The sequence below is a fragment of the Phocoena sinus genome, chromosome 21, assembly GCF_008692025.1.
Source record: "Phocoena sinus isolate mPhoSin1 chromosome 21, mPhoSin1.pri, whole genome shotgun sequence".
In the NCBI taxonomy this organism is placed as follows: Eukaryota; Metazoa; Chordata; class Mammalia; order Artiodactyla; family Phocoenidae; genus Phocoena; species Phocoena sinus.
The window spans coordinates 33572635-33598908 of record NC_045783.1 but is presented as its reverse complement, the minus strand read 5'-3'; the positions used below and the strand labels follow the sequence as shown (position 1 = coordinate 33598908).

The following is a 26274-nucleotide window of genomic DNA, read 5'->3' as shown; positions in this document are numbered from 1 at the left end:
TGACTGCTGTACATAATCATGTGCACTAAACTGGTATCGTGGTGACATAACATGGTGCGGTTACTTATATATTAAATATATATGGTATACATAGAATAATAGGTAGTGCTATTTCAGACATACTCGAAATGGGAGTGGAGACACTTGCCTAGAAGTCGATATTCAACAAATCTTTGTACATACTGATTTCAGTGGCAAAATTTTAAGAACCTTTGAAAAGGAAAGTGTAGATTGGAAAATGGTATTTTTTTCCCATTTAATATACTGTAACGTAAGTGAGATACAGGATGGATGATACCCATTTGGGAAGGTGTATGTGTGTCAGTGTGCTACTGAATACTGGAACAGGAGTTCACAAGTGCTTTCACTGAAGAATTTGTTCATATACTGTGTATTGATTATGTAATATATCGTAATTGCTTCTGTAAATACTTAAAACTGTAATTTTTTAATGGTGTGCTTCCCTTATCCTTTTTTGATCAGAGAAGTTTGGAAAGTACCAAAGAAGCAGGGGAATAGTTTGCCAGTATTATATTTTCATACTGTTTGTCTCCCCTTCTCACTAATCCTACCATTAGCCTGGGATGCGGCAGGACCACCATGCTCTGAGCTGCCCTGGAGCAGGGTGTATGGTGAGGCACCAGCCCCCCGCCTGTGTGCACGCCCCACTTCCGGTCCCCCTCCCCGCCACCACGCTGCCACTGCTGCCCCGTGCCAGATCTTGGCCCTTCGTTGTTGTCAGTGTAGAGAAGGTACAGCGGCGAGAACGCGTGATCGAGCACTACATATCAAGTCCAGTTTAAATTTCCGCCCCCTCCTCCCCTGCAGACTGAAGGGTGGACCCCTAACCTCAGACACGGAGGCAAGTGCTCTGACATTCTGGAAGCTCAGGAGTGGGGAGGGCTGAGCTGTTAGACAGTACACTGGACTTGACTTCCTTGAGGCCTTCACTAAGTGGAGCAGCCCAACGTTCTACTGAGAGCCCCACTGGCGTCTTCTTTTTCGATAGCGGGAGGAAGTGTGACTAATGCTAGAGCCTGAAACTATGAAATGCTGCTAAAACTTTTATATTGACAAACGTTTTCTCGGTACTTCATTGTGATTTTTCATTAATCAAACATATTACATTTATAATAAAAACATGCCCCTCAGCAGTTTTGCCTCTGAAGTCTTTTTCTAAATACCTATATAATGTTTCTTATTGAGTTTCCACAAAAATAAAAGCTATAATTTGTTTACTTCTATTTTTCAAATACCTTTTTTTCTCTTATTTTACTACTAGTACATGTTTGTGCAGAAAATACACATGAGGGAGAAAAGGAAAGAATGGCCCACACAGCCCGGCATCCCGAAATTGCCGTGCGTTCACACACACTGAGCCTTCGGTGATGAGCCGTCTGCCGGGAGGGCTGGTCCCCCATGGGACCTCTGTTAAAGGGACCGTCACACTCTGCTCGGTCTCCCCGCTTCGCTCTTAAGTCAGTCAGACTCAGGGGAGCTGGGGCCACAGCTCACACGTCCAGAGCCGAGGACCCAGCAGGATGTACGTCCTATCTCCCTTCTTGCTCAAGCAGCTCAAAAACCCAGCTCCGTGAAGCATCAGGAGCTTCAGAAGGAAACTCGTCCAGTCTCTGCAGCAGGAGTCCATCTCCTTCTGGAGCCGGAAAGGTAAGAGGTGAGGAGAGCTGGCCAGGTGTAAACAGTTCTCCACAAAGAAACCTGCCCACCCTGATTTTTAAATGGCATTTTAAGCCTTTCATGTCCCTGCTTTTGTTAAAACCATGCATTCAAGAAGTTCTCTTTCCTCCTAAACTTTGTAAGAAAAATAACAGCACGACACAGTGTCAGTTTGCAAGCTGTGTCCTGGGAGAAAGGCTGCTGTCTCAGCCCCGCAGCCAGGGTGGCAGAGACCCTGGATGTGAAGTGGGACAAAGGTCACACCCACACTGGGCCCTCAGTGACTGCCTACAAGAGAATCATTTAAGATCTAGACACACACACTCAAAGTGAAAAGATGGAGAAAGATATTCCATACAAATGGAAACAAAGACTGTAACAGAAGACAAGGACATTACATAATGATCAAGGGATTAATCCAAGGTCAATCCAAGAAGATATAACCATTGTAAGTATATATGCACCCAACATAGGCGCACCTAAATCCATAGTGCAAATATTAACAAACATAAAGGGAGGAACTGACACAATATTTGCAGGGGACTCGAACACCTAACTGACGTCAATGGAGAGATCATCCAGACGGAAAATCAGTCCAGAAACACTGGCCTTCAGGCCAGTCCATTGCTCTTTATAAAACATTCTATCCCAAAGCAGCAGAATACACACCATTTTCAAGCGCACGTGTAACAGTCTCCAGGATAGATCACATGCTAGGCCACAGATCAATTCACAGTAAATTTAAGAAAACTGAAATCATATCAAGCATCTTTTCAGAACACAACACTGAGACTAGGCAATGACTAAGCTGTGTGCAGAGACAAGCCTTCCCCGCTGCCCCTCCCTGCCTGTTACGTGACTGGGATGAGGGCAGAGGAGGGATTCCTCCCGAGGGGAGGGGACGCCTGATAGTCTTTCCATGGAGTTAATCAGCCTCTTCCTCTAAAAATGCAAACAAACACTCCTCGGACAAGGGACCCTCCCGCATCCGTGGCACCTTACTGTGACTCTGTCACCAGATACTGCGCTGTGCAGAGACGGCGGCGTGCAGCTCAGGAGCGCCTGGGGACACGGCCTCCCCTTGGGGCAGAGCCTGCATGCAGCACAGGCTGCAGAAGGAGCTCGAGCTCCGGGACAAGGTTCTTGTACTTCATTCTCTGCTTTTCCAAATGAACTGACCTCCTGAGCAAATATGTAAACACATTTGTTCATTTTCTAGAAGATAATTTAAAGAATCAATCTCCCTGTCTCCTCAGCATAAGCTGCACAGTAGAGATTTAAAACCATCTCATCCCTCAGAAAATGGGAGCGTGTAAAGATCTGTGGCATCAGCGAGCTTATTCAAGTAGAGAGGGAGGCAGGAAAAGGGCGCCTCAGGGAGATTACACAGGCTCTTCGGGGCCTCACAGGAGGCTGTGTGCAGGCCGCCCCGTCCACTGCCTCCAGGTTCCTCGGGGGGCACCGGGGCGCACGTTCCTCACAGGGCAATAGGACCACACGGGCCGTGAGGGTCCCTGGGACAGTGGCAGGAGAGGGGCCGCTCCGGGCCTGGCCCACAGTAGGGCTCCGTAAACAGGGGCCTGTTCTTCCACTTTTCAAGGATGATTTCCCACAGGAGTGCTCAAAGGGCAGCACTGAATTAGGTGATGAAGAAAAGGAGCAGATCGGGCTTCCCTGGTGGCGCAGTGGTTGAGAGTCTGCCTGCTGACGCAGGGGACACGGGTTCGTGCCCCGGTCCGGGAGGATCCCAGATGCCCTGGCGCGGCTGGGCCTGTGAGCCATGGCCGCTGAGCCTGCGCGTCCGGAGCCTGTGCTCCGCAACCGGAGAGGCCACAACAGTGAGAGGCCCGCGTACCGCAAAAAAAAAAAAAAAAAAAAAAAAAAAAAGAAAGAAAAGAAAAGGAGTAGATTAACCGCGGTTAGCTGAGCAAGGCAAAACTAGAGGCTAAAGAACGCGGAGAATGGCTTCTCTGCAGGCTTAGGGACGCCGGTGGAACGTGGTTAAACCCTCACGAGGGGATGTAACTCTGTTCTTGGACTGTCACCTTCCTAAATACCTTTACAGCGCATCATCCTTTATTATTGAAAAGACAATGAAACGCCCCCGAAACGTATTAAGAAAAAAATCACCTACACTCCATCACCCCACCACCATTCCTTTTGAAACACTGGCCTTTGAAACCTGGAGCTGGCCAGCCACTGGGGAAACTGAGGCACGGGATGAGAAAATGTTCAGGCAGCCCAATGGTAACAGGACAGAGCAGCCCCAGGCCTGACTGGATCATCTCCTCCGGTTCATTGGCTGTCAGACCGTGTCCACAAATGCGGTCTCTAGATAAAGGACGGTGCCATGGCCAAGAGAGGAAGGGTCAGAGAAGGAACACGATTAAGACCTTGGAAAGGAAGCCCAGGAAAAAGGGTGAGAGGGTTATTCTGACTGTTTTTATAGAGAAACACGAGGAATTAAATCTGATTTTAAGTAGGGAATTTCAGACTCAGTACGGGTGAGCAACTGCTCTCAATCTCCACTGCCTGGAACAAAATGAGACCATCAACAGAGCCAGAGCAGGATGGATTTGCTGCCTGTTCCCCAAGGCCTGAAATTCAGAGGTTAAACCAAACCCGAAGTGTAGATTCCAAACTATGAGTTGGGACGTGTTGGGGAAGGGAGGGAGGAGGTCAAAAGAAAGGAGACAGACTGACCTCCAGGACAGAAGGCAGGGACCCCACCTCCGGGCCAAACATCTTCCACGAACAGCGACAGCAGCGGCACCTAGTGGGGTCAGATGTAATTGCGGTCATGGCCCTCTTTCCAGAGCTTTTTAAATCGCAGCAGTGAAGTCACCTCATGGAATGTTCATTAGGTCATAATTCAAAGAGTTCCTAGAAATGTCAGGATTACCTGTGCTGCTTTGATGGCCACAGGTAACTATGAGTACCTGCCAAAGGAGGACCTCAATCCGGATGCAGAAACTCCAAACCAGGCCCACCTGCCTGACGGCTCACTTTCTTCATTCAGTAAACGACCACTGTATGCCCATCATGTGCCATGTGCTGACCTGGCCACAAGAGGCTAGGCGACAGGGGTAAGAGGACAGAAGGGTAAGGGGACAGAGGGTGAGGGGACAGAAGGCCAACAGGACAGAGGATAAGAGAACAGAGGGTAAGAGGACAGAGGGTAAGGGGACAGAGGGTAAGGGGACAGAGGGTAAGAGGACAGAGGGTAAGGGGACAGAGGGTAAGGGGACAGAAGGGTAAGAGGACAGAGGGTAAGAGGACAGAGGGTAAGAGGACAGAGGGTAAGGGGACAGAAGGGTAAGAGGACAGAGGGTAAGAGGACAGAGGGTAAGGGGACAGAGGGTAAGGGGACAGAAGGGTAAGAGGACAGAGGGTAAGAGGACAGAGGGTAAGGGGACAGAAGGCCAACAGGACAGAGGATAAGAGAACAGAGGGTAAGAGGACAGAGGGTAAGGGGACAGAAGGGTAAGAGAACAGAGGGTAAGAGGACAGAGGGTAAGAGGACAGAGGGTAAGGGGACAGAAGGCCAACAGGACAGAGGATAAGAGAACAGAGGGTAAGAGGACAGAGGGTAAGGGGACAGAAGGATAAGAGGACAGAGGGTAAGAGGGCAGAAGGCTAGGAGGACAGAAGGATCGGTCTCTGGGAGATCATCTTCAGGGGCAGTTGGGAAAGGAAATCTGCCGTAGGGTGTGACTGCAGCCGCCGGAGGGGTGGGGAGGGGGGCTGTTTCTAGAGGCTAGGAGCCTGGGGAAGGGAAGCTTTCACGGAAGAGGCAGAAATTTGGCGAAGACTCCCAGCGCAGAGTGGCAGCGAGAGCACTGGTTCTATTGGGAAATGGCACCTTTTAGATGCCGGCAGAATAGCGGAGAAGAGGCGTCTGACAGGCCGCTTGCAGGAAAGGTCTGGAGAGGCTCAGCAGTCCAGGCAGGAAGATGGGCGCGGTGGGCGGTGAGGGATGAGAAGCAGCTCGAGGCCGTGGAAAGGGCACACACCCCACTCTCCGCCAGCTGGGAGCTTGCCTGGCCATCTCTCCGGGGGAGGGCGGGTTAAAAGCGCACACTGCAGGCGTGAATATGCCGGACGTCTCCGTGTGATGGACCACTGTCAGCATCACAGTCCGGACTCTCTGTGCCCTTATATTTTATACTCCCGAGGGAGTGAGTGTGCCTGATTGCTGCACTGCGGAGAAAGACCGGTCGGAGCACAAGCGCCCCTCTCCTCCGTGCCACCCAGGCTGCTGTCACTGTCGCCCCGAGCTAGTGTCAGGTAGCACTCACAGTGGTGAGGACGAAGCCACCTTGTCCTGACCCGCAATCTGTTCACAGCCCCAGGGAGGGAGGACGGAGCTGTTGCCCTTACACTGAGGACAGGGCAGGGCATTCGAAAAAGCTCCTCACTCCAACATACCCCCAGGGCGTCGAGGTAGAGAATTACCAAGGCTGAGGGCAGAACCTGAACGTCAAGTTTAAGTGGAGGGCAAAAGAACACGGGTCTTCTGCCCATTTTTGGATTGGGTTGTTTTTTTGATATTGAGCTGCATGAGCTGCTTGTAAATTTTGGAGATTAATCCTTTGTCAGTTGCTTCATTTGCAAATATTTTCTCTCATTCTGAGGGTTGTCTTTTGGTCTTGTTTATGGTTTCCTTTGCTGTGCAAAAGCTCTGAAGTTTCATTAGGTCCCATTTGTTTATTTTTGTTTTTATTTCCATTTCTCCTGGAGGTGGGTCAAAAAGGATCTTGCTGTGATTTATGTCATGGAGTGTTCTGCCTATGTTTTCCTCTAAGAGTTTGATAGTGTCTGGCCTTACATTTAGGTCTTTAATCCATCTGGAGTTTATTTTTGTGTATGGTATTAGGGAGTGTTCTAATTTCATACTTTTCCATGTACCTGTCAAGTTTTCCCAGCATCACTTATTGAAGAGGCTGTCTTTTCTCCATTGTATATTCTTGCCTCCTTTATCAAAGATAAGGTGACCATATGTGCGTGGGTTTATCTCTGGGCTTTCTATCCCGTTCCACAGACCTATATTTCTGTTTTTGTGCCAGTACCACTGTCTTGATTACTGTAGCTTTATAGTATGGTCTGAAGTCAGGGAGCCTGATTCCTCCAGCTCCGTTTTTCATTCTCAAGATTGCTTTGGCTATTCAGGGTCTTTTGTGTTTCCATACAAATTAAATAGACATTTCTCCAAAGAAGATATACAGATTGCCAACAAACACACGAAAGAATGCTCAAAATCGTTAATCATTAGAGAAATGCAAATCAAAACTACAATGAGGGCTTCCCTGGTGGCGCAGTGGTTGAGAGTCCGCCTGCCGATGCAGGGGACACGGGTTCGTGCCCCAGTCCGGGAGGATCCCACATGCCACGGAGCGGCTGGGCCCGTGAGCCATGGCCGCTGAGCCTGCGCGTCCGGAGCCTGTGCTCTGCAATGGGAGAGGCCACAGCAGTGAGAGGCCCGCGTACCACAAAAAAAAAAAACTACAATGAGATATCATCTCACACGGGTCAGAATAGCCATCATCAAAATATCTACAAACAATAAATGCTGGAGAGGGTGTGGAGAAAAGGGGACCCTCTTGCACTGTTGGTGGGAATGTAAATTGATACAGCCACTATGGAGAACAGTATGGAGGTTCCTTAAAAACTATCATATGACCCAGCAATCCCATTACTGGGCATACACCCTGAGAAAACCATAATTCAGAAAGAGTCATGTACCACAACGTTCGTTGCGGCTCTATTTACAATAGCCCAGACATGGAAGCAACCTAAGTGTCCATCAACAGATGAATGGATAAAGAAGATGTGGCACATATATATAATGGAATATTACTCAGCCATAAAGAGAAACGAAATTGAGTTATCTGTACTGAGGTGGATGGACCTAGAGTCTGTAATACAGAGTGAAGTCAGAAAGAGAAAAACAAATACCGTATACTAACACATATATATGGAATCTAAGGAAAAAAAGAAAAAGGTCATGAAGAACCTAGGAGCAAGACGGGAATAAAGGCACAGACCTACCAGAGGATATGGGGAGGGGGAAGGGTAAGCTGTGACAAAGCGAGAGAGAGGCATGGACATATATACACTACCAAATGTAAGGTAGATAGCTAGTGGGAAGCAGCCACACAGCACAGGAAGATCAGCTCAGTGCTCTGTGACCACCTAGAGGGGTGTGATAGGGAGGGTGGGAGGGAGGGAGACGCAAGAGGGAGGAGAGGGGCTTCCCTGGTGGCGCAGTGGTTGAGAGTCCGCCTGCCGATGCAGGGGACGTGGGTTCATGCCCCGGTCTGGGAAGATCCCACATGCCGCGGAGCGGCTGGGCCCGTGAGCCATGGCCGCTGAGCCTGCGCGTCCGGAGCCTGTGCTCCGCAATGGGAGAGGCCACGACAGTGAGAGGCCCGCGTAACGCAAAAAAAAAAAAAAAAAAAAGAGGGAGGAGATATGGGGATATATGTATATGTATAACTGATTCACTTTGTTATAAAGCAGAAACTAACACACCATTGTAAAGCAATTATACTCCAATAAAGATGTTAGAAAAAAAAGAACAGGGGTGCTGTTTCTAAAGGGGAAGAGGCCGAGGGAACTGACCCAAGAGCACACAGAGCTGCAGGCTTAAAGGGAAAGGGGGCTCCACGTGTATGTGCGTGCAGAGAACACGGAGGGGGCGCCCACAAACAGCCCCGGCTCTCTCTCAGGGCTTCTTCTGTCCCAGGTTCTAGAACCTGAGCCTGGCCAAGTTGGCAGTGAGCTTCCAAGCACAGACACTTAGTAATAACTAAATGAAGCTTCAGGACATTGACTGCCCTCTGCCCTTTGAGCAGTTATGCTCAGACTATGATGATGGACTAGCGACGCACAGTCTCTTGCAGAGGGAATTAATATTTAAAATATGGTGTCTGAACTTTCATCTCTTCTTACAAAATCTAATAAAAACCTCATGCCTATGAGTTTCTCATCACAAGCAACACCAACACTTTGCTCAATGTCTCTGTCTGGGTAACTTTCCCAAGGGGAGCAAGCAGGAGCCACTGGTGTTTCTTGCCTTGGCTGATGGCCAGCCTCGCGGACCCTGGGACCAGGGGGCGCGTCCTCTGCTGAGCCCTGAACGCACTCACCACTGCCAGATACGCTGCCTGCTGCGGCCCGCGAGGAGCCCTCTGCCTTTTTCACCATAACATTGATTAGAAGAGCTTGCCCCTGGTTACAGAAATAACAAATTCACTTTAGAAAACCAGAAAAATTGTAGTAAAACATAAAACAAATAAAAATTAGTTATGATTCCACCTTCCTGAGGTATGAACATTAATATTCTGGAGTATTTTCTCCTATATTTGCATAAACATTTTTCTTAAATAAAACATTCGTTTTTTACCTCGCTTTCTCTGTGTAACACTGTGAACAATCCTCAATGATTCTTACTCCTCAAAAACATGATTTTTGATGGCTGAGTAATATTCCACTTAATGGAGAGACATACCATCATTCCCCGTTCATTTCATCATCCCCATTTGAACAGTTATCAATTTGTCTCTATTATAAAGAACACTGCAGTTAGAAACCCTGTACATCAATCTGTGTGCATCTCTGATGATTTGCTTAAGGCAAATTCCCAGGCATGGAGCCACCGAATCAAAGAACCACCTGACATAAGATGTGTCTAAACCAGAATGTTGGTCCTCTGCTCCCAGGCTGCACTGAAGGGCAAATAAGCTACCTTGAGGGTAAGGCTCAAGAATGAGGATCCCAGCAGGGTCCTGAATGGATCCGTTTTTCAAATTAAATAAGATCAAATAAATGAGTGGCCACAGGAGTTACAAGGCTGAACTGAAGAGACGGGGGCGGCAGCAGAGGGGGGAATTGCTCAGATGCATTTTACAGGAGAGAAGGGCTAGTACTGAGAATTTCCACATGCGAAACCACAAGGAAGACCTCTGTCCCAGGACCCCTGGCATGGCTTCCACTCCCGGGCGACCGCACTCCAAGATGTTTGTGTGAGCAGCCAGCAGATTACGTCACGTAGGTGACCAGGACAGGGCCTGGCACAGAAGCTCAAGAAATGTGCTTTCCTTTCTGCTACAATGTAATGACGAGGTTACTCAGAACACAGCCCAGCCAGCAATGTGAGTCAGTAAAACTGCGGAATAAAGGCTGAACTTCACGTCCCTACGCTCACTTCTGGGTTATTGGATCAAAACAAAAGTATGGCTCTTTAGCTCTGTAAGAACACGTCACTTAAAAGGGAAAGCACAAGGAAGGATAAAGCACCGACCTACAGCAATCTCCTTCCCATCTAACTCAGGCCGTGAGTACAACCAACCTCACAGGTAAGTAACAAAGCAGTTAATTAGGGGAGTATCTCAGCAGCATTTCCTTGCTGCCCCAGCCCCATTTCCGTCCACCGCCCCTAAACACCACCAGCCTGAAGAGACACGTCCACAGCCACACCCCTCTAACCCGAGGAGCTCCCGGTGCAGCGGCCAGCCCAGCTCAGCATCCCATCCCCGTTCAGTCTGCACAGAGTTCTCCCTGTAAGATACAGGTGTCAACAACACACAAGGAATGTGTTGTTTACACCCCTCATTCCCTTTTCCTTTTCTGTTATACTTTATCTCCTGTAATGGTGGCTCAACCCACAAAGACAGTGAGAAGATAAAACTGTACCATGTGGCTGGTGTCACAGATATCTTCTGACATAAGAAGTGGTGGTTGGAATTTGGATTCTAGTAAAGATAATCTTTGGTGGTGGTAGGGAAATACCCTGCAGCACTGAAATTTTCCAAAAGCAATCGTGTCCAGTTGTTTTTAAGATGACTCATTTGGAAGCTGAGCAAGGAACTTGAATAGGCAAATCAGAGAATTATAAATGATTAGTAAACATACGAAAACAGCTCCATCTCACTGGCCATTAGGGAGATGCAATTAAAGCAAGGTATCATTTTTCACCTCTAAAACTGGTAAAAATCTTGAAGTCTGATAACATTCAGCGTTTTTGCGGATATGGGGAAATGGGTACTCTTCACCACCACTGGTAGGAACAGATTGGCACAAAATTTCTGAAGGGCGATTTTGTACTACTTATCTAATGTGCACAACCTATGACTCGGCAATCTCACCTCCAGAAACCGATCCTGTAGACCTGCACCTCTCATACAACAGCCCCTGCTGTACGTGTGGCTATTCCATTTTAAAAGTAATTTAAATGAAACAGAATTAAAAACTGAGCTCTTCCACTGACCTACTTACATTTCAAGTGCTCAACAGCTTCGCGTGGCTAGTGGCTGCCGTGTGGGACAATGCAGACGTACCTCATTTTCATCAACACAGCAAGTTCTACTGGGCAGTGCTGCCATGGGAATACGCACGGAAGTGGAGAAAGATAAACGGACAGAGATACTCAAGGCAGCGCTCTCTGTAAAGCAGACTGGATATAGGAAAAAGCGGAATAAACAAATGCCACATTTATACAAAAGTGCAAAAATAAAAAATGAGGATTATTTATACAGACAGAGGACTCTGCTGTTAACTTTGTAAGTATGTTGCAAGACAAGATATGCATTTTAACATTTTATATATATAGATAGATATTTATGTAATCTCTAAAGACACTGAAAAATATCGCAAGGACACATGTCAAACTATTAGTGGCAGTGGAAGGAAGAGGGACTAGAGAGAGGAATGGGTATTTTCACTTTTTTTTATGTCTACACTGACTGAATCTGTAGCAACCAGCACATATTTTGTTAAAAAAAAAAAAAAAAGATTTTCAAAAGGAGCTCTACTCTTAGAAAGATGATTTACCAGTAAGCCCTGAAGACATCATAGTCTACTCATTTCTTTTCTAAACTATTTCCATCCTCTGGCCATCACTCTTCTAGATCTAGTCATCAAAAGCATTGTCCTGGGCTTCCCTGCTGGCGCAGTGGTTGGGAGTCCGCCTGCCGATGCAGGGGACGTGGGTTCGTGCCCCGGTCCGGGAAGATCCCACATGCCGCGGAGCGGCTGGGCCCGTGGGCCGTGGCCGCTGAGCCTGCGCGTCCGGAGCCTGTGCTCTGCAATGGGAGAGGCCGCGGCGGTGCGAGGCCCGTGTACCGCAAAAAAAAAAAAAAAAGCATTGTCCTGAGGCCCAGGGGGGCCATGGATGCACCCCATCCAGCTGTGACCCCTCCCACCAGCCACTCCCTGGCAGCATTTCCCCCAGTTGTCCTCTTTCCTTTGCCCTCTTTTCATCCACTCACACGTTCACTGTCCCTCAAGCAGCTTTACACTACCAACAGGATATAGTCCCTCACACTGCAACAGGTGGCAAGGACCTCGGCAGATGTGCTTCTAACCCCCAGAACAAAGCGCGCTGTCTGACAACGCGGCCTGACCGCAGAAGAGCAGCAGGAGAGCAGGGACGGGCGGCAGCACAGACAATTCAGACACACATCCCACGGGTGAGTGCTTTTCACAACAAAATCAATCACACCAAATATAAGAAACCAGCACTGGCAAGTGAGATGACCAATTATGTTCCAAATGTGATGGGTTTATTTTATTTTACTCTGATGCAAAACGAAAAATTCCACTACCGCAGAGACCGATATATTACAAGGTCATGAAAAAGTGGTGTGGGACATGCAGGACGTGATGGACAACTGGAGGGTCGGGTCATCTCCTTTGTAACATGACACTACACTGTCGCTTGAGCAACACATTGAAAATAACACTGCGGAACTGAACTGAAATGTGGCACGAACAGGACAACTTCCGGGCATGTCTTCAAGCACACCTCCCTTAGGCTGGACTCAATATCTAGGCTTCTGTGTGAGGAGGATTACAATTCTTTGGAAGAATAAAAAGTTCACACCTTTGAAATCTCACAGAAGAATTTTAAGGCCAAAACATAGTGGGTTGACTTCTCTTCACCTCCAGGGACAAAGCTGATGCTTTATTCAAAACCACATTAAGCTGCTAGTTCAAATCCCAGCCCGACCTTGTGCCCTCCTGCATTGAAGTTCTTTCCATCGATTAGAGCTGACAGGGTCAGTTTCACTCCTAGGAAGAAGCAAACACCACAATCACTTGTAACAAGCATTACAATCAGATCTGCATTTCCTAGAAACAATGGGTGGAATCAATGGCATGGGTTACAGCTGGCTATGAGATTACCTCTGTTATTAACTCGATGCCAGGTTATCCACAGCCACCTGATCTGTAAAGCACAGTCATGGCACACTTTATTTGGAGCTCACGGTGAAGAATGATGAGTGACCAACCAAACTCACAAGCCACAGTAACCAAGTTATTATTAGGAACACAGTGAGCCCCCTATATGCAAACCTCCAAGTTGTGAACTTTCAAAGATGCGAACGTGTGTTCACATGTCCAGTCATGGAAGTTAGTTCACGTGTCTGGCAAACACTGTCACATGAGTGCATCCTCTACAAGTGGCTGTGCTTTTGTGTACTTTACTGTACAGTACTGTATAGAATACAGTAGTACGGTATCTCTATTTCAAGCCCAGGATGTCCAGGAGCAAGCATAAAAGCAGTGGTGATGTAGCTGGTACAGTACTACCCAGACATCACTAGATCGTTTCTTCAAGAGGGTAGACAGAATTGAATCCAGCAAGGAGCCAGAGCCTGTGCCATCAACGGCAGCCGTGAGTGAAATGGCAGCTTGCCCTCCGTCTCCTGTTGCTGACGATCCTTCAGCTCTACCATCTCCCACCTCCTCTCCCCACTCCAGTCAGTAACTCTTCTTGCCTGTTCACTCGATGCCAGCCCCTGTGTGCCGGCTGTTGTACTGGACTACTGTACTTTTTAAGGTAGTGTACTGAAAGATTAAACATGTTTTATTTGTTGTGCTTGTTTTTTTATGTATTATTTGTGTGAAAAGTATTATAAACCTATTACAATACAGTACTATATAGCCAATTGTGTTAGCTGGGTACCTAGGCTAACTCTGTTGGACTTACGAACAAATTGGACTTACAAACGCGCTCTTGGAATGGAACTCGTTTATATGTAGGGAACTTACTGTACAAAAATATTTTTTTAAACGAAAGTGCTTAATCTGTTTTACTTCGAACAACCAAATGTTACAAAACGGTCGGAATCAACCTAAAGTGATTGCAGGTTGTCTGTAGGTTCTTTTCATTATTCCTCAATCACCTTCTACCCCAAGCCCATAGTTATTCACTCCTTTACTCACCTGGTCGAAGGGTCTGAGTATAACCCAGTCCAATCAGGCTGGCATTATTCACTTTAGCCTAAGATTAGGAGACGAAATAGAAACAGTTAGAAAACAATCAATTTCATAATATATAAGTCCAACACAACCACTCCATGCATCAGATTTCCAAAGCTGAAACACCTTAGGACCAATCCAGAATTAGTAAAACTGAAAACTTAATTAATAAAAGATAAATCTTTTAAGAAGTCAGTAGGGGACAGAGGGGACCTTGAGAATGCATGCTTAAAGGCCTCGAGCAAAATTTTAAAACACTGTGCAGCCAAACATCCCTCCTGTGAACTGAATTCTTTTGAGTTACCAGTTTTACAACCTCTGACAGTGGTACGAGCTTGAACTCTGGTGAGAGACGGATCTGGGTTCAAATCTTGGCACCTGTCTCTTATTGTGTGACCTTGCGCAAGTTACCTGACCTCTCTAAGTCTCAGCTCCCTCATCTATAAAATGCAGATGAGGGTAATACTACTCACCAAATAATTAGTTGTGAGGGTTAAATGAGATAATACACATAAAGTCTTAGCACAGGACCTGAAATTTAAGAGCTCAATCAGTGTTATTAACAAGAATTACCAATGGCAACAGGAACACTAATCGAAACCCAGGAACTTATAGATAAGAAAATTTTGAGGCCAAAGAGATAAAATGACTTTAGGTCAGACAACAAATACAGAAGGAACTAAGATTAGAACCCACAGTTCCTGACTTCAGGTATATGCTCTTTTCACTACACAATGAGTAGCTCAAAGTTAATAAAGAACATGCAAACTACAACCACATCACAGCATCCATTTATGACTCAGACGAAACCCTAAGAGCAGACCCAATCTGCAGCACATTCTTACACATAGAGAAGTTCTACAGTCCAGCTTGTACTTAGCGGCGATGCCGAAACGGGTGTTGTTACTGCCAGCCGTCCACGCGAGGTTTATTGACGTTTCAATCTTCTCGTTCACCTTCTGGTAGATCGACCCTCCAAATTCAGTGCCATCGTTCCTGTTTTCACAGCAGAAGAAAAGTCATAAATATCTAGTTTGTTACAATATGGAAACAAATTCTAAGACTATCTAAATCAGGGTCTTATTTTACAGCTACAGACTTCAGCAGACTTCTAGCACAACAGACTTCCAGACAAACCGGTTGTGTGATTTATAGCCACCTAATTAAAGCACAGTAACATCTGACTCATTTACTTGGCTCCTCCACATGACATGAATTTCTTAGACACAATTCAATTATGCACAAAGGCAGACACCTCAAGTAAGTATGATCTGTATGTCTCTGACATGTTCACAGTATTTAGAAACTTCAAAGTAGAGTTATATAAAGATTCTGTGAAAAAAAATATATAGTAGTACAAGCCAATTCTGGATTTCACTCAAAACCCAATCTTAGCATTAGAAAGCACCCTCCAGACAACAGCTACAGTGCATGGCCCCAGGGAACTACAGGACGTATTGCTTCAGAGCACCTCAGCAGTCAGTCCCTGAGTTTTCGTAATACTGTTTCATCAATTTCAATGCCTCTTTCTACACCACTAGCGACTTTATTTTAGTCACCATTGGTGGAATAGAGTGTCTAGTGGAAAGCAATCTGCAACACTTCAAAAACACAGAGCTGATCCTTTGCTTTTCTTCCTGGGACAGCAGCAGTGCCCAGTAGGCCAAGACATAAAATACGGTTTAAAAGTTCAAATTCATGTAACCAACAGGCTGCAGCCTACAGACTTGAACCCAGGACTGCTCTGAGGACTTCTGCTACTTCTGAATACAACCCAGGTAACTGGCTCTCACCAGGGTACCTGAAAACCTCCAGAGAATTACATTGGGGATGCTCCAGGACGCTCAGATCAATCAGGGGGCTGTTCATGATCCTAACAGAGCTGCTTCTAGAAACCGACAAGATGAACAGGGAACCAGAGGAAGCAGGAACGCCTCCAAAGGATCCCTTCTATCAGGAGGTGGCCCCTGCCCCGGGCCCTCTCCATCCCAGTGGTTGGGGTACAGGCTCAGAGGCCAGCAACTGCCAGCAGCACAGCACCAGCGCCAAGTGCACTAACTCTGCAGTGCTTTGCCGACTACGAGCGGCACAGTGTAGCTGGATGTCCACCAAGGCATGACATCATGCCAGCACCACCCCTTCCAACCTTCTCCACATGCTAACGGCTACCATCCTCTGGGCGACTGTGCAGGCACTAAAGGAGGAACTCTGAACCATGAATACTCACACGTGAGTGTGCAGCTGGAAGTCTGCAGCCTTGTAACCCAGGGCGAAATTATTCTGTGACAGTTTGGATTTGGCTGTGTCAAAACTCATCTGATAGCCAGCAAGCCAACCTTCAATGGCCAACACAGCCCAGCCGTAGATGGTTGGTCCAGAAAAATCTATATCAACATTACTGCCAAGACTGAAACAATCCCGTTTATAGGAGGCCTTCAATTTCCCACTCTTCTTTCTGTAAAAAAAAAACAAATGAAAACAGCACAAGTTTTCGCTGCTGTCCAGAAATTTTTAGAGTAAGATCCCTCCTCTCCCATAATGTAAATACTGTTTTGGCAGGTGGCACATATACAGTAAAAATGTTTCAAATGACAGCTCTACAAATGTAATTTTGTTAGGATTAGAAATATATATACTATTTTTTACCTATTCCTCACTGTAAGTTCAAATGATAGGGTATTTCATGATTAATTTCATGAAAGCATAAGTATAAAAAGGTGTAAGATATTTCAGTACCAAATTAATAATCTGAATGTATATGTATACAGACATATAAGAAACCAAATTTCTTTAAATGTTTCCAAATGCTACAAAAGGTAATGCCGGACAAACTTCTAAACTATTAACCTGTCATAGAGAGAAGTGTACTTTTTTTTTAATAAGCATATTTATTTTCCTTAGGCCAGTGTTTTCTCCCTGGACAATGTTAGATTGGATGGAACAGAAGTGTACATTTTTGAAGGACAATACTGAAAACACGAAATCAGTTCTTAATAGTCCTGTGCTTGTCCTGAAGACAACAGAGGTGTGTAGCAGGAAGGACACGCCTGCTGTTACAGTGGAGGAGAAATGCCACGTGGCCCCCATCGAGCACCTGTCCTTTAGAGAGAGGCAGGTAGGAAACAACATAATCCCCATTTTTCAGATGAAAAAACTGAGTCAGAGAAGTTGGGGGATTTATAAAGGCTAAGAAATCAAGTAAGCGGCACTATTCTTTGCAGTGTTCTGGTGCCAGGAGACTACACTCTTCTCTTAAGATGTTAACTTCTCAGCAAGACATCACATCCGTGAATCTTCAGGACAGCTTAAAAAATATCTCGTCTCAGACCCCTCTAGCTCCTACATTTTTTCTACTATGTGCCTCTTTGAGTGTCACATAGGGAGTGTCCTCAGGGAGGGTCCCTCCCTCCCTCCTGCACACACAGGTCTCCGTGCCCCTCACCTCCAGAGCTCCTCCTGCAGTTCCCTGCCCTAGACCTCTCTATCCCTTCAAGCCACAAGACCATTTCAGAAAATGGGGTTGGGATAATTACCCTGTGTTCGGTACAAATATGGTATCAAGAGTCAATTTCAACCCTTCAGCCAACTGAAAAATAAAGATTTCAAATTAACAATCAGCAATTTTTAATTCTTTTCTTGACCTGAAAAACCAACTCTAACGCTTTCTCTAACTTCCTAACAAATAAGAAAGTCATTAAAGAAAGCCAAATATTAAATGATTGAATAAATTTCCTCTTCTTCCTTCCCTGCACCCTATCCCACTCCCCTCACCCCCAGGCTTCATCATGATTCTCTCACACAAAAAAAGGCTAAAACATATAGGTCAAATCCTGTTCTAGCCAATAATGTAGATTAGAGTACAAAACCAGAAAATCCCAATACAACAAAACAACTGTGATACTCTCTTGAAATTATTGTAACTGGACATTTAACAAGCCAACCTAAGTAATTTATTCAGCTATACATACATATGCATTATCCATATATGGTAATGTGCAAATAAACATACTTCAAAAACTAGTGCCCTGAAAGTAGCAGGCACTTGACAACTGCTGAAAGATTTTCTCTTTGAAAACATTAAAGAATTTTAGAAACATTTTTCTGTGGAGTCAATTTTGCAATGATTACAAAACAAAATTAAATTAGATCACTACAAATAGCTTGGTCTACTCAGGAGAGGCTCAGCTGTGTAACAGTAAGTATTATAGAACTGGTCAGAACAAAAGATATCATAATTATGTACACAGCAACAAAACCTTACTTTCTAGAAATGTAAAACATACCAAAGAAGGCCACATGCAGAGAAAAAATACGAAAACTAGACAGGGTTGCAAGATCTCAAATTATATTTGGGATTTGTTCATCATTTTATCCCCAAGATAATTTTACCCTACAAATATCTTCCAACGCTCTCTTACCTTATTCTCCAAAGAGACTTCTGTCCCAAGAGTATTGTCTGTGTTCCACTTTTGGGTGAAGGTCAGTCCATAGTTACAAATCTTGTATTTGGTCTCTAGGTTGCCTGATGCTTTCCCTGTATCAGTGTAAGCATGACCAGAAGTAGAAAATTCCTGGTAAGAAAAAATAATTACTTTAAAATCAGCTCATGAGATAGAAAATATTCATTCCAGAAAGTAATGTTCAATGTAGCAGAAACCAACACAACTTACTTTTTACCACAGCCCTACTCTGCAGCAACTTATTTCCTGTTTTCCTTCCTTCTTTCCAATCTCTAAATATTTTAACCAGTCTTGCATCTTCCCATTACTCCACCTCTCTTACTGATATTTCTGTGCCATATGCTCTCTTACTAAATGGGAATCTCTCTTTTAAAAGAAAAATATCTTTACTGAAAATAAATGCCTTTTCTAAACAGACAAAATATTGAATCTTAAATATGTCCTTTCATGACACAAAAAAGACTATCAGTTCTCTATCATACCTTGTGAACTATTAGTTAACTTTAAAGCCCTTAAAAATCCCCAAACACTAGGAGCCCTAGATTGCGCCCTTTTAATAGGGCCAGAACTTTAATGCATTAAAAAGCCTTATTTTTATTGTGGTGAAATACACTTAACATAAAATTTATCATTTTAACCATTTTTATGTGTACAGTTCACTGGCATTAAGTACATTCACACTGTTATAAAAACTTTATTGCTTTTGTCCACAAAACTATCCGTAAGACTATCAGCGTACACAATTTCAATAATTGAAAGTACCCATTTTTCACAAGAAAATGGAATGTTGTAACTTATCCCTCTTCCCTGTCAAATAGTTACTATGAATGCCTTAAAATATATCCTCCTCCCAGTTAGGTGTCCCTCAGTCATATGACAATAAGCAATTAGAAATAGATCTCCTTCTAGGGGAAGCAAACAGTCAACACCTGTCACTGTCAATCTATGAACTGTCAAGAAAAAACGTTTCTGATTGGACCTGTTTTTAAAGAACATTTCTGAAATACTGCCAACAGTAAAGAAACCCTGCCAACCCTGCCCCCTAACGCTCGTTCTACAGGCCGATGAAACAACTGGGAAACTGTGATCTGTTTATCTACACCACGCAGAAAGTTTTCAAAGAGAATATCACACTGCACACTAAGGGCAAGGCCTTGGTAAAACACGATAAAATGCTAGTCACGTTTAATAGTTCACATCACTTTCTTTTAGCAGATCCAGCTACCTAGTGTTTCATTTTTCACGTTAACCTTTCATAAACTTGCAAGTATAGCAAATATAAACCTTAATTTTGGTGCAAAAAATAAAGGTAAAAGAGTATTTAGTCTATATTTCTTTCTTATCATCATGATTTCTTAGTCTGAAGCTCTGTCAAAAATCTAAAATGCCAGAGGTACAAATCTCAAAGAAAAGTCTAGAATTTTCCTAAGTTGAGTTCCAGGCTCACAATTGCTTCAGTTTTTGTCTAATTTCATAATTAGCTCAAACAGTGCAAAATATATTTATAACATGCACATAACATCTACGGTTCTGCATTAAATGCTAGTATGCAACAAAACAATCACGAAAATGTTACTGTTATAGATGGCATATCATAAAAATACCAAGATACGATCGAGAAAACTTGGAGCAGTGGATGAAATTTACCCTGAATCAGTACCAGAGAACAAAAGCAGCCATAAAAACAAGCACACAAATATACTGTTTCTCTTACCATCTGAATGAACATTCACACACAACAGCAGCATGAAAGGGAGATAAAATTTTAGTTGTTGATTTTTGCAAGACAAACCTACCTTGAGCAAATTCTGAAGTACTAATCAAAATGAGTATAACTTTTCTATTTTAATAGATGATATAACAAAATCCCATCCTAGTAGGGGAGTTGCATACATATTTATTCACTACTAGAAAACCCAAGGAAAGAATCATAGTGACAAACCAGGACTATATGAAGCATAAGACAAAGTACCGTAAATATCCACATGCTTCTTGCCCTTCTAATTTAATCATTATATCCAGAAATAAAATTTGCGCTGGTTTGAATAGGTAAATACCAAACAAAAAAGATGCAGCCAATAAAGAGAAATCAGAGAATAAGGTGAGGGTAAAGTTGATCTATTTGCTGAGACTTACTTAAAGAAAGCTCTGGTTAGTGACGCTTTGATAATACACTGATATATCCTTTACCATATTCTTAACTTCCAGTAAAAAAGACTTTATGAACGTTAATAAAAAATGTAGACTAATCTTCTACATGCATTTCTACATGTGTTTCAACTAATCATGAAGGGACAGAGACTAAAATTGATTTGTTTTTGTAAAAGGGCAACAAAATTTGCATGAACCCAATACAAGGGAAGCAAAGATTTTAGTGTCCATATACATATTCATGAAAGTATAAAGATATGGCATCGGTCAAAAAAATATATATACATACATATGTATACATATATTCTGTATCTTCTGAGAATAAGACTCAGAATACTCTTATTATGACAAACACAAAGGGTCTCCCCCCAAATTCAACCTGACTGTCCTTGGGCTCAAGTGGCTGGGCAGCTCACTGAAATCTGAGAGCAGGACAAAGCTGTAGGGAAGACAGCATAGCACCAAAAGTATGCCGTTTCAAGTAACTTGACTAAACAATGATTTTTAAACAGGTTTCTTTAAGTTAATTATGCTACATCTATTAAAAATATATTAAGGGGCTTCCCTGGTGGTGCAGTGGTTGAGAATCCGCCTGCCAATGCAGGGGACACGGGTTTGATCCCTGGTCCGGGAAGACCCCACATGCTGCAGAGCAACTAAGCCCATGCACCACAACTACTGAGCCTGCGCTCTAGAGCCCGCGAGCCACAACTACTGAAGCCCGTGCACCTAGAGCCTGTGCTCTGCAACAAGAGAAGCCACCGCAACGAGGAGCCCGTGCACCGCAACGAAGAGCAGCCCCGCTTGCCGCAACTAGAGAAAGCCTGCGTGCAGCAACGAAGACCCAATGCAGCCAAAAATATAATAATTGATTGAAAATATATATATATATATATATATATATTAAGTACTTACCACTCCACTACATGACTTGGTTCTCAGATCTATTTTGACCATGCCAAATCCTAGACACACACAGAAATACACATTAATGTACAAAATGTGACATGCACTCCAGTCTTTGCAACTTAGAAATTATGAAAATAGTCCATAGTACATTCCATATGGAAAATACTCAGTATTCTTGTTAAGTGAGAGTTCCACAAGGAATTGAATTATAACAAAATAACTTAATTTTAAAGTCCCTCAAAATAATAAAGACATATTTTGAAAATATAAGTTAAAAAAACAAATGGATGAAAGGAATATGTACTATTTTAAGAACCAAAATTATTAGAAATTATGCAGATATATATATACAAGCTTAAAATATACAATTAACATTACTAGTTAATAAAAAATCAAATGTGTACAGCACAAAAAATTAAAATGCAAAGACTAAATTTTTAAAACTAAAAATAAATGTCCACTTGCTTTCAAACACTGTATGTTCCTCCAAAGAAGTCAAAAGCTGTGTCTTCACCATCGTGAAAATACTGCCATTATTTGGAGGAGGAAAACTACATCCCCTACGTTAGCTGTCCCCAGGGCTAACCAAAGGAGGCACACATATTACAGATTTATATGATTTCACCCAACAGATAATATTAAATATGCAAATGCTATGTATGTGTTAATGTACACAACAGCTTTTAATGCCTGTGGGACTCTACCTCTAAAAACAGAAGTCTAGTAACCTGCTAATGGTGATCCCCTTAAATCTTGTAAAATAGATTAATGCTGACTTAACCTCATTTTACTAAGCACAGTCTCTCCCATATAGTAGGCATTCAGTACTAATGCTTACCCCCAAATTGGCAATTCACAATAGCATACTTACCATATCCTTTGTTGAAGACATCCTTGGCAGCCTTTCCTAGGTCACAGTAAGTCGGTGTGTTACACATATCTTATAAAGAAAAATGAGGACAAGGGAATAAAAGTAACTATTTAGTATTTATTCACTGTTCAGCTGTTTAGTTTTGTGAGAAGAGGTATATAGTTTTCTCTTCCTTTGTGTCATTAATGCTTATGCCCTAATGCAAGGCAAGTTAAGAGAAAGCATGCTGCTTTTTAAAAAGAGCTTTCCAGAATGCTAGAGAATAAAAGGGTTTTTCATGAGATTCACAAAGGTCATCTTTCTGATTGCATTGCAAAGAAAAGAAATTTCTCCCAGGCTGAAGGAGATGCTCTGTTAAACTGGACTTTTACTTTTTAAAAAAATGCAAAAATGTACATTAGAAAAACATTTCTTGGGCTGTTATAAAGCCAAAGAGCTATGTAAGATGTCAAGGTAAATTTTCTGAGGATTTGTAAAACAGATGCAATTAAACATCTTCAGGGTTACCGTTTTTGCCACTCTGACATTCAGTTCTTAAGAATTACCACACTAATTGAAATGTATTCACCCAGAGTACGCCCTCTCTCAAAACTCTTCTTAAAATAAAGTGCTATAATCTTACCTAGTAACCAGATATAGGACAGGGTCTACCTGCAGCGGTCTGCTCCCACAAATCAGTATACACGGTAAAGTTACAGCCTTCAAAACCCAAGGGGCTTGACTTTTCATCTTGCCTACTTAGTATTCAGCCAGCCTTTCTACTGCCAAGATGACCCTCACATCAAAATCTCAGGCCTGTTGACACTGCTGAACATACCACTCCTTTGCCCTGTGCACCACGGGAAACCTCTTCCTGCAGCAGCCTCAATAGCCACACCCAACAGGTAGTAGAACCACCTCAAGCAACCCCACTGGCCCCATTACTACACCAGAAACATCCAGAGCACCAGCTAGCCCCTGAACCACCTACACAACCGAAGGTATTTATTTCTATTTGGCTGAGCTGTTAGTCTGGCCTGCTGCTAAGTTTCTGCCTATCCCACCACACCTGAACACTACACACACTTTATGGTGCACTTCGTAATTGTGAATTCACTTAAAATTTGTCCCTCAACCTAAACCTGTCAAATATGACAGATATTAGGATATGTAAAGAGAACAGAGTATTAAAATATATATAAAGTTAAGAAGAAAGCGTAAAGGTGAGAGGAGATAAATGTACTGACTCATAGCCATCATAAAGCTTTGTTGTTCTAAGCCACAAGGTTTCGTAGTTCACTCCCAGAGCAATTGATTTACAATTCAGTCCTTTGTATTCACAGGATCAATTTTAGGCTTTTTACACATTGCCAACTGCAATCTGATATTACTCTTTATGATCACAACCGATGCCGGTATCTGTTGAAATGTTTCCCGAAGTTCAGTCTAAAATGCAGGCATTACGTATTCAAATAGAAATGTTAAGGCTTTACAGTCTGGTTTTTTCTCTACTGACAAGAGAAAAGATACACTTAAATGTTTAGAAACATCCATCCAGGGACCCATTACAGTCTTTTAGCATTTTCCTTCTTTTTCAAAACGACCTGCCAGACACTTTGCAAAAGTCGTGTAGGGGGTTGGACCTCAATTTTACCTAGTTCAAGCTTACTTTTTCAGGCCCAGGATCCTGATGGGAAGTGCACTGCTGGTATGATCAAGCAAAAACTCGAGAAGCCCCAGAGACGACACGTTCCGCACATTTCCATGACTACAAATGCACTTGTCCGTGGGCACGCACAGCGCACCGGGGTTGCAGGAGCCGCAGTCGGGGGATGGGGGTGACGGGTTAGTTATAACCCAGCTTCACACGATTACTAACGGGACCGTCAGCTCGCCTCGCCCCTTGAAGGTGCACATTCAGCATCCTCCCCTCGGCGGCAGGGAGTGGAAGAGCCCCCCTCATGGTGGACTCCAATGCCAGGGAGGAAGCCGGGGGCGGGGGTGGGTTCGGGGTTCGAGGACCCGACTTCCCTCGAAACCAACCTCCCGTCCGGCCTGACGCCCGGAGAGTCCTGGGGACCGGCCGGGCGCAAGCAGGTGGCGGCGCGGCGGTCCATCACCCGAGGGGCCGGTCCCCGCCGACCCCGCCCGCGGGCCCGCGCCCCGTTAGGCGGCCCTTCCTACCGCAGGGCCCTGCCGGTCGCCGCCCCGCCCCCGCTCGGCTGCCGGCCCGAGGCCCCGGCTCGCCTCACCTCCGACGGGAGGACCTGTCCGCTCAGCCAGGAGGGCGCGCCCGCTCCGCCAGAACACCGAAGAAAGTCTTCAGAACAACGCCGTCCGCGCCTGCGCGGCCCCACGCCCGCGGCGCCTGCGCGCCCCGAGCCCCGCGTCGCGGCTGCGCCGGAGTGTCGCGCCGGGGTCGCGCGCGGCAGGCCCGAGGCGGACCTACATCTCCAACCGTCCGAGTGCGCGCGTGCGCGGCAGGGCCCGGCGCGCAGGGACGGGCGGAGGTTGACGTGGGGCGCGCAGGCCGGGCGACCGCACCTTTGTCCACGAGGGGCCCGCTCTCGCGAGAAGGCGCGGAGACTACTAGTTACCGTTGCCAGGGGAGGGGCCGCGGCGGCGGATGCGGCGGTACCAGCCACTCCGCAGTGGATGCTGGCACAGCCGACCCCGGCGTCTTCTCTGGCGGATGCCTGGCAGATCTGTATGGGGATTTCGTGTAAGGGTGACTAAAATTCAAGGATGTGGCCCTTAGGTCATCTCGTCTTAAGGATGAGAAAAATAAGTCCCGAGGAGGTAAGTGACGTGACTTATTCAAGATGACACAGGGTAAATGATATTTCAAAGGCAGAGAGGAGATGGAGGCGGGGAAGCTCTCCTTCAGAGACGAACTGCAGCTCGTAAGTGTAGAAGAAATTATAGAAATAGGAAATCACCACTTTGGAGCCACCAATAACTGATTCAAGCAAAATTCATCGATAGATGCTGGACGGTTGAGGATATGCATACAGTTCCAAAGTGTCATCCCACAGGTTACTTAGTGAAGAGAAAAGGGTACCTTCACATCAAAGAAGTCGCCCTCAATCGAGTGATCAAACTTGACATCACCAGGGATGGTACAGACTGACATCACATGCTCATTCTTGCCAAAACAGTGACTTCTCTCTATTCACAAGGAAACAATCAGATTGAGGGACAATCCAAATTGAGGGACATTCTGCAAAAAAACCACCTGGTCTCTTCGAAAATGTAAATTTCATGAAATATTAAGAAAAAGGCTAGTGAACTGTTCTAGATTAAAGGAGACAAAGATATGATTCCAAGACCAATGTGATCCTAAACTGCACCCAGGATCAAAAAACAAAAAGCATCAAAAAATAAAAACAAAAAGCATCTATTCAGGATCATTCTTGGGTCAACTGAGAAAACTTGAATGTCGACTATAGTAGTATTGTAACATGTAAAATTTTCTCAGAGTGATGATTATACCTTGATTATGCAGAAATGGCCTGGTGTTTAGGAGATACGTGCTGAAGTATTTAGGCGTGAAATAGCATGTGTCTGCAACTAACTCTCAAATGGTCAAGGGAAAAAACATGCAAAATGTTAACAATTGGTGTAGCTAGGTGGAGCACATGTGGATGTTCGTTGCATTATTCTTGAAACTTTCCGATAAGTTTAAAATTTTTCAAAATAAAAAGTTGGGAAGAAAAAAACCCCACAAAGTCTTTGATATTCAGTTCCTGGTACCAGGTTGCTGCTTGAATCAAGAGGCAAAGATTATTTCCCTGCTGTGTGTAAGGCATTTCGGGCTAATAAGAGATAAGATACATGCTCCCAAAGGACTCATAATGTAAGACTTGGACAAATACCTGCTGAATGAGGCAGAAGATGATAAATGTCATCAACAAAGCAATAGAACTCAGTAGGCTAAACAAAATGAGCTTTGTAGTCAAAAGA

General features: G+C 44.5%; 1 protein-coding gene across 2 annotated transcripts; it reads right to left on the bottom strand.

The window, feature by feature from the left end:
* Nucleotides 1-12216: 12216 nt before the first annotated feature.
* LOC116746635 (voltage-dependent anion-selective channel protein 3) lies at nt 12217-24864 on the bottom strand. 2 transcript variants are annotated; one of them, XM_032618133.1, is made up of 9 exons: nt 24564-24864; nt 22333-22401; nt 21468-21517; nt 18360-18512; nt 17475-17527; nt 16169-16396; nt 14787-14937; nt 13906-13963; nt 12217-12747 (listed from the first exon to the last, which is right to left on the bottom strand). In XM_032618133.1, exons 2-9 carry the CDS (start codon nt 22397-22399, stop codon nt 12656-12658), a joined length of 852 nt encoding a protein of 283 aa, XP_032474024.1. In that variant the 5' UTR covers nt 22400-22401; nt 24564-24864; the 3' UTR covers nt 12217-12655. The 2 variants fall into 2 exon arrangements, with proteins under 2 accessions (XP_032474024.1, XP_032474025.1); XM_032618134.1 differs by lacking the exon at nt 24564-24864 and adding an exon at nt 23981-24484.
* Between the last annotated feature and the right edge of the window lie 1410 nt (nt 24865-26274).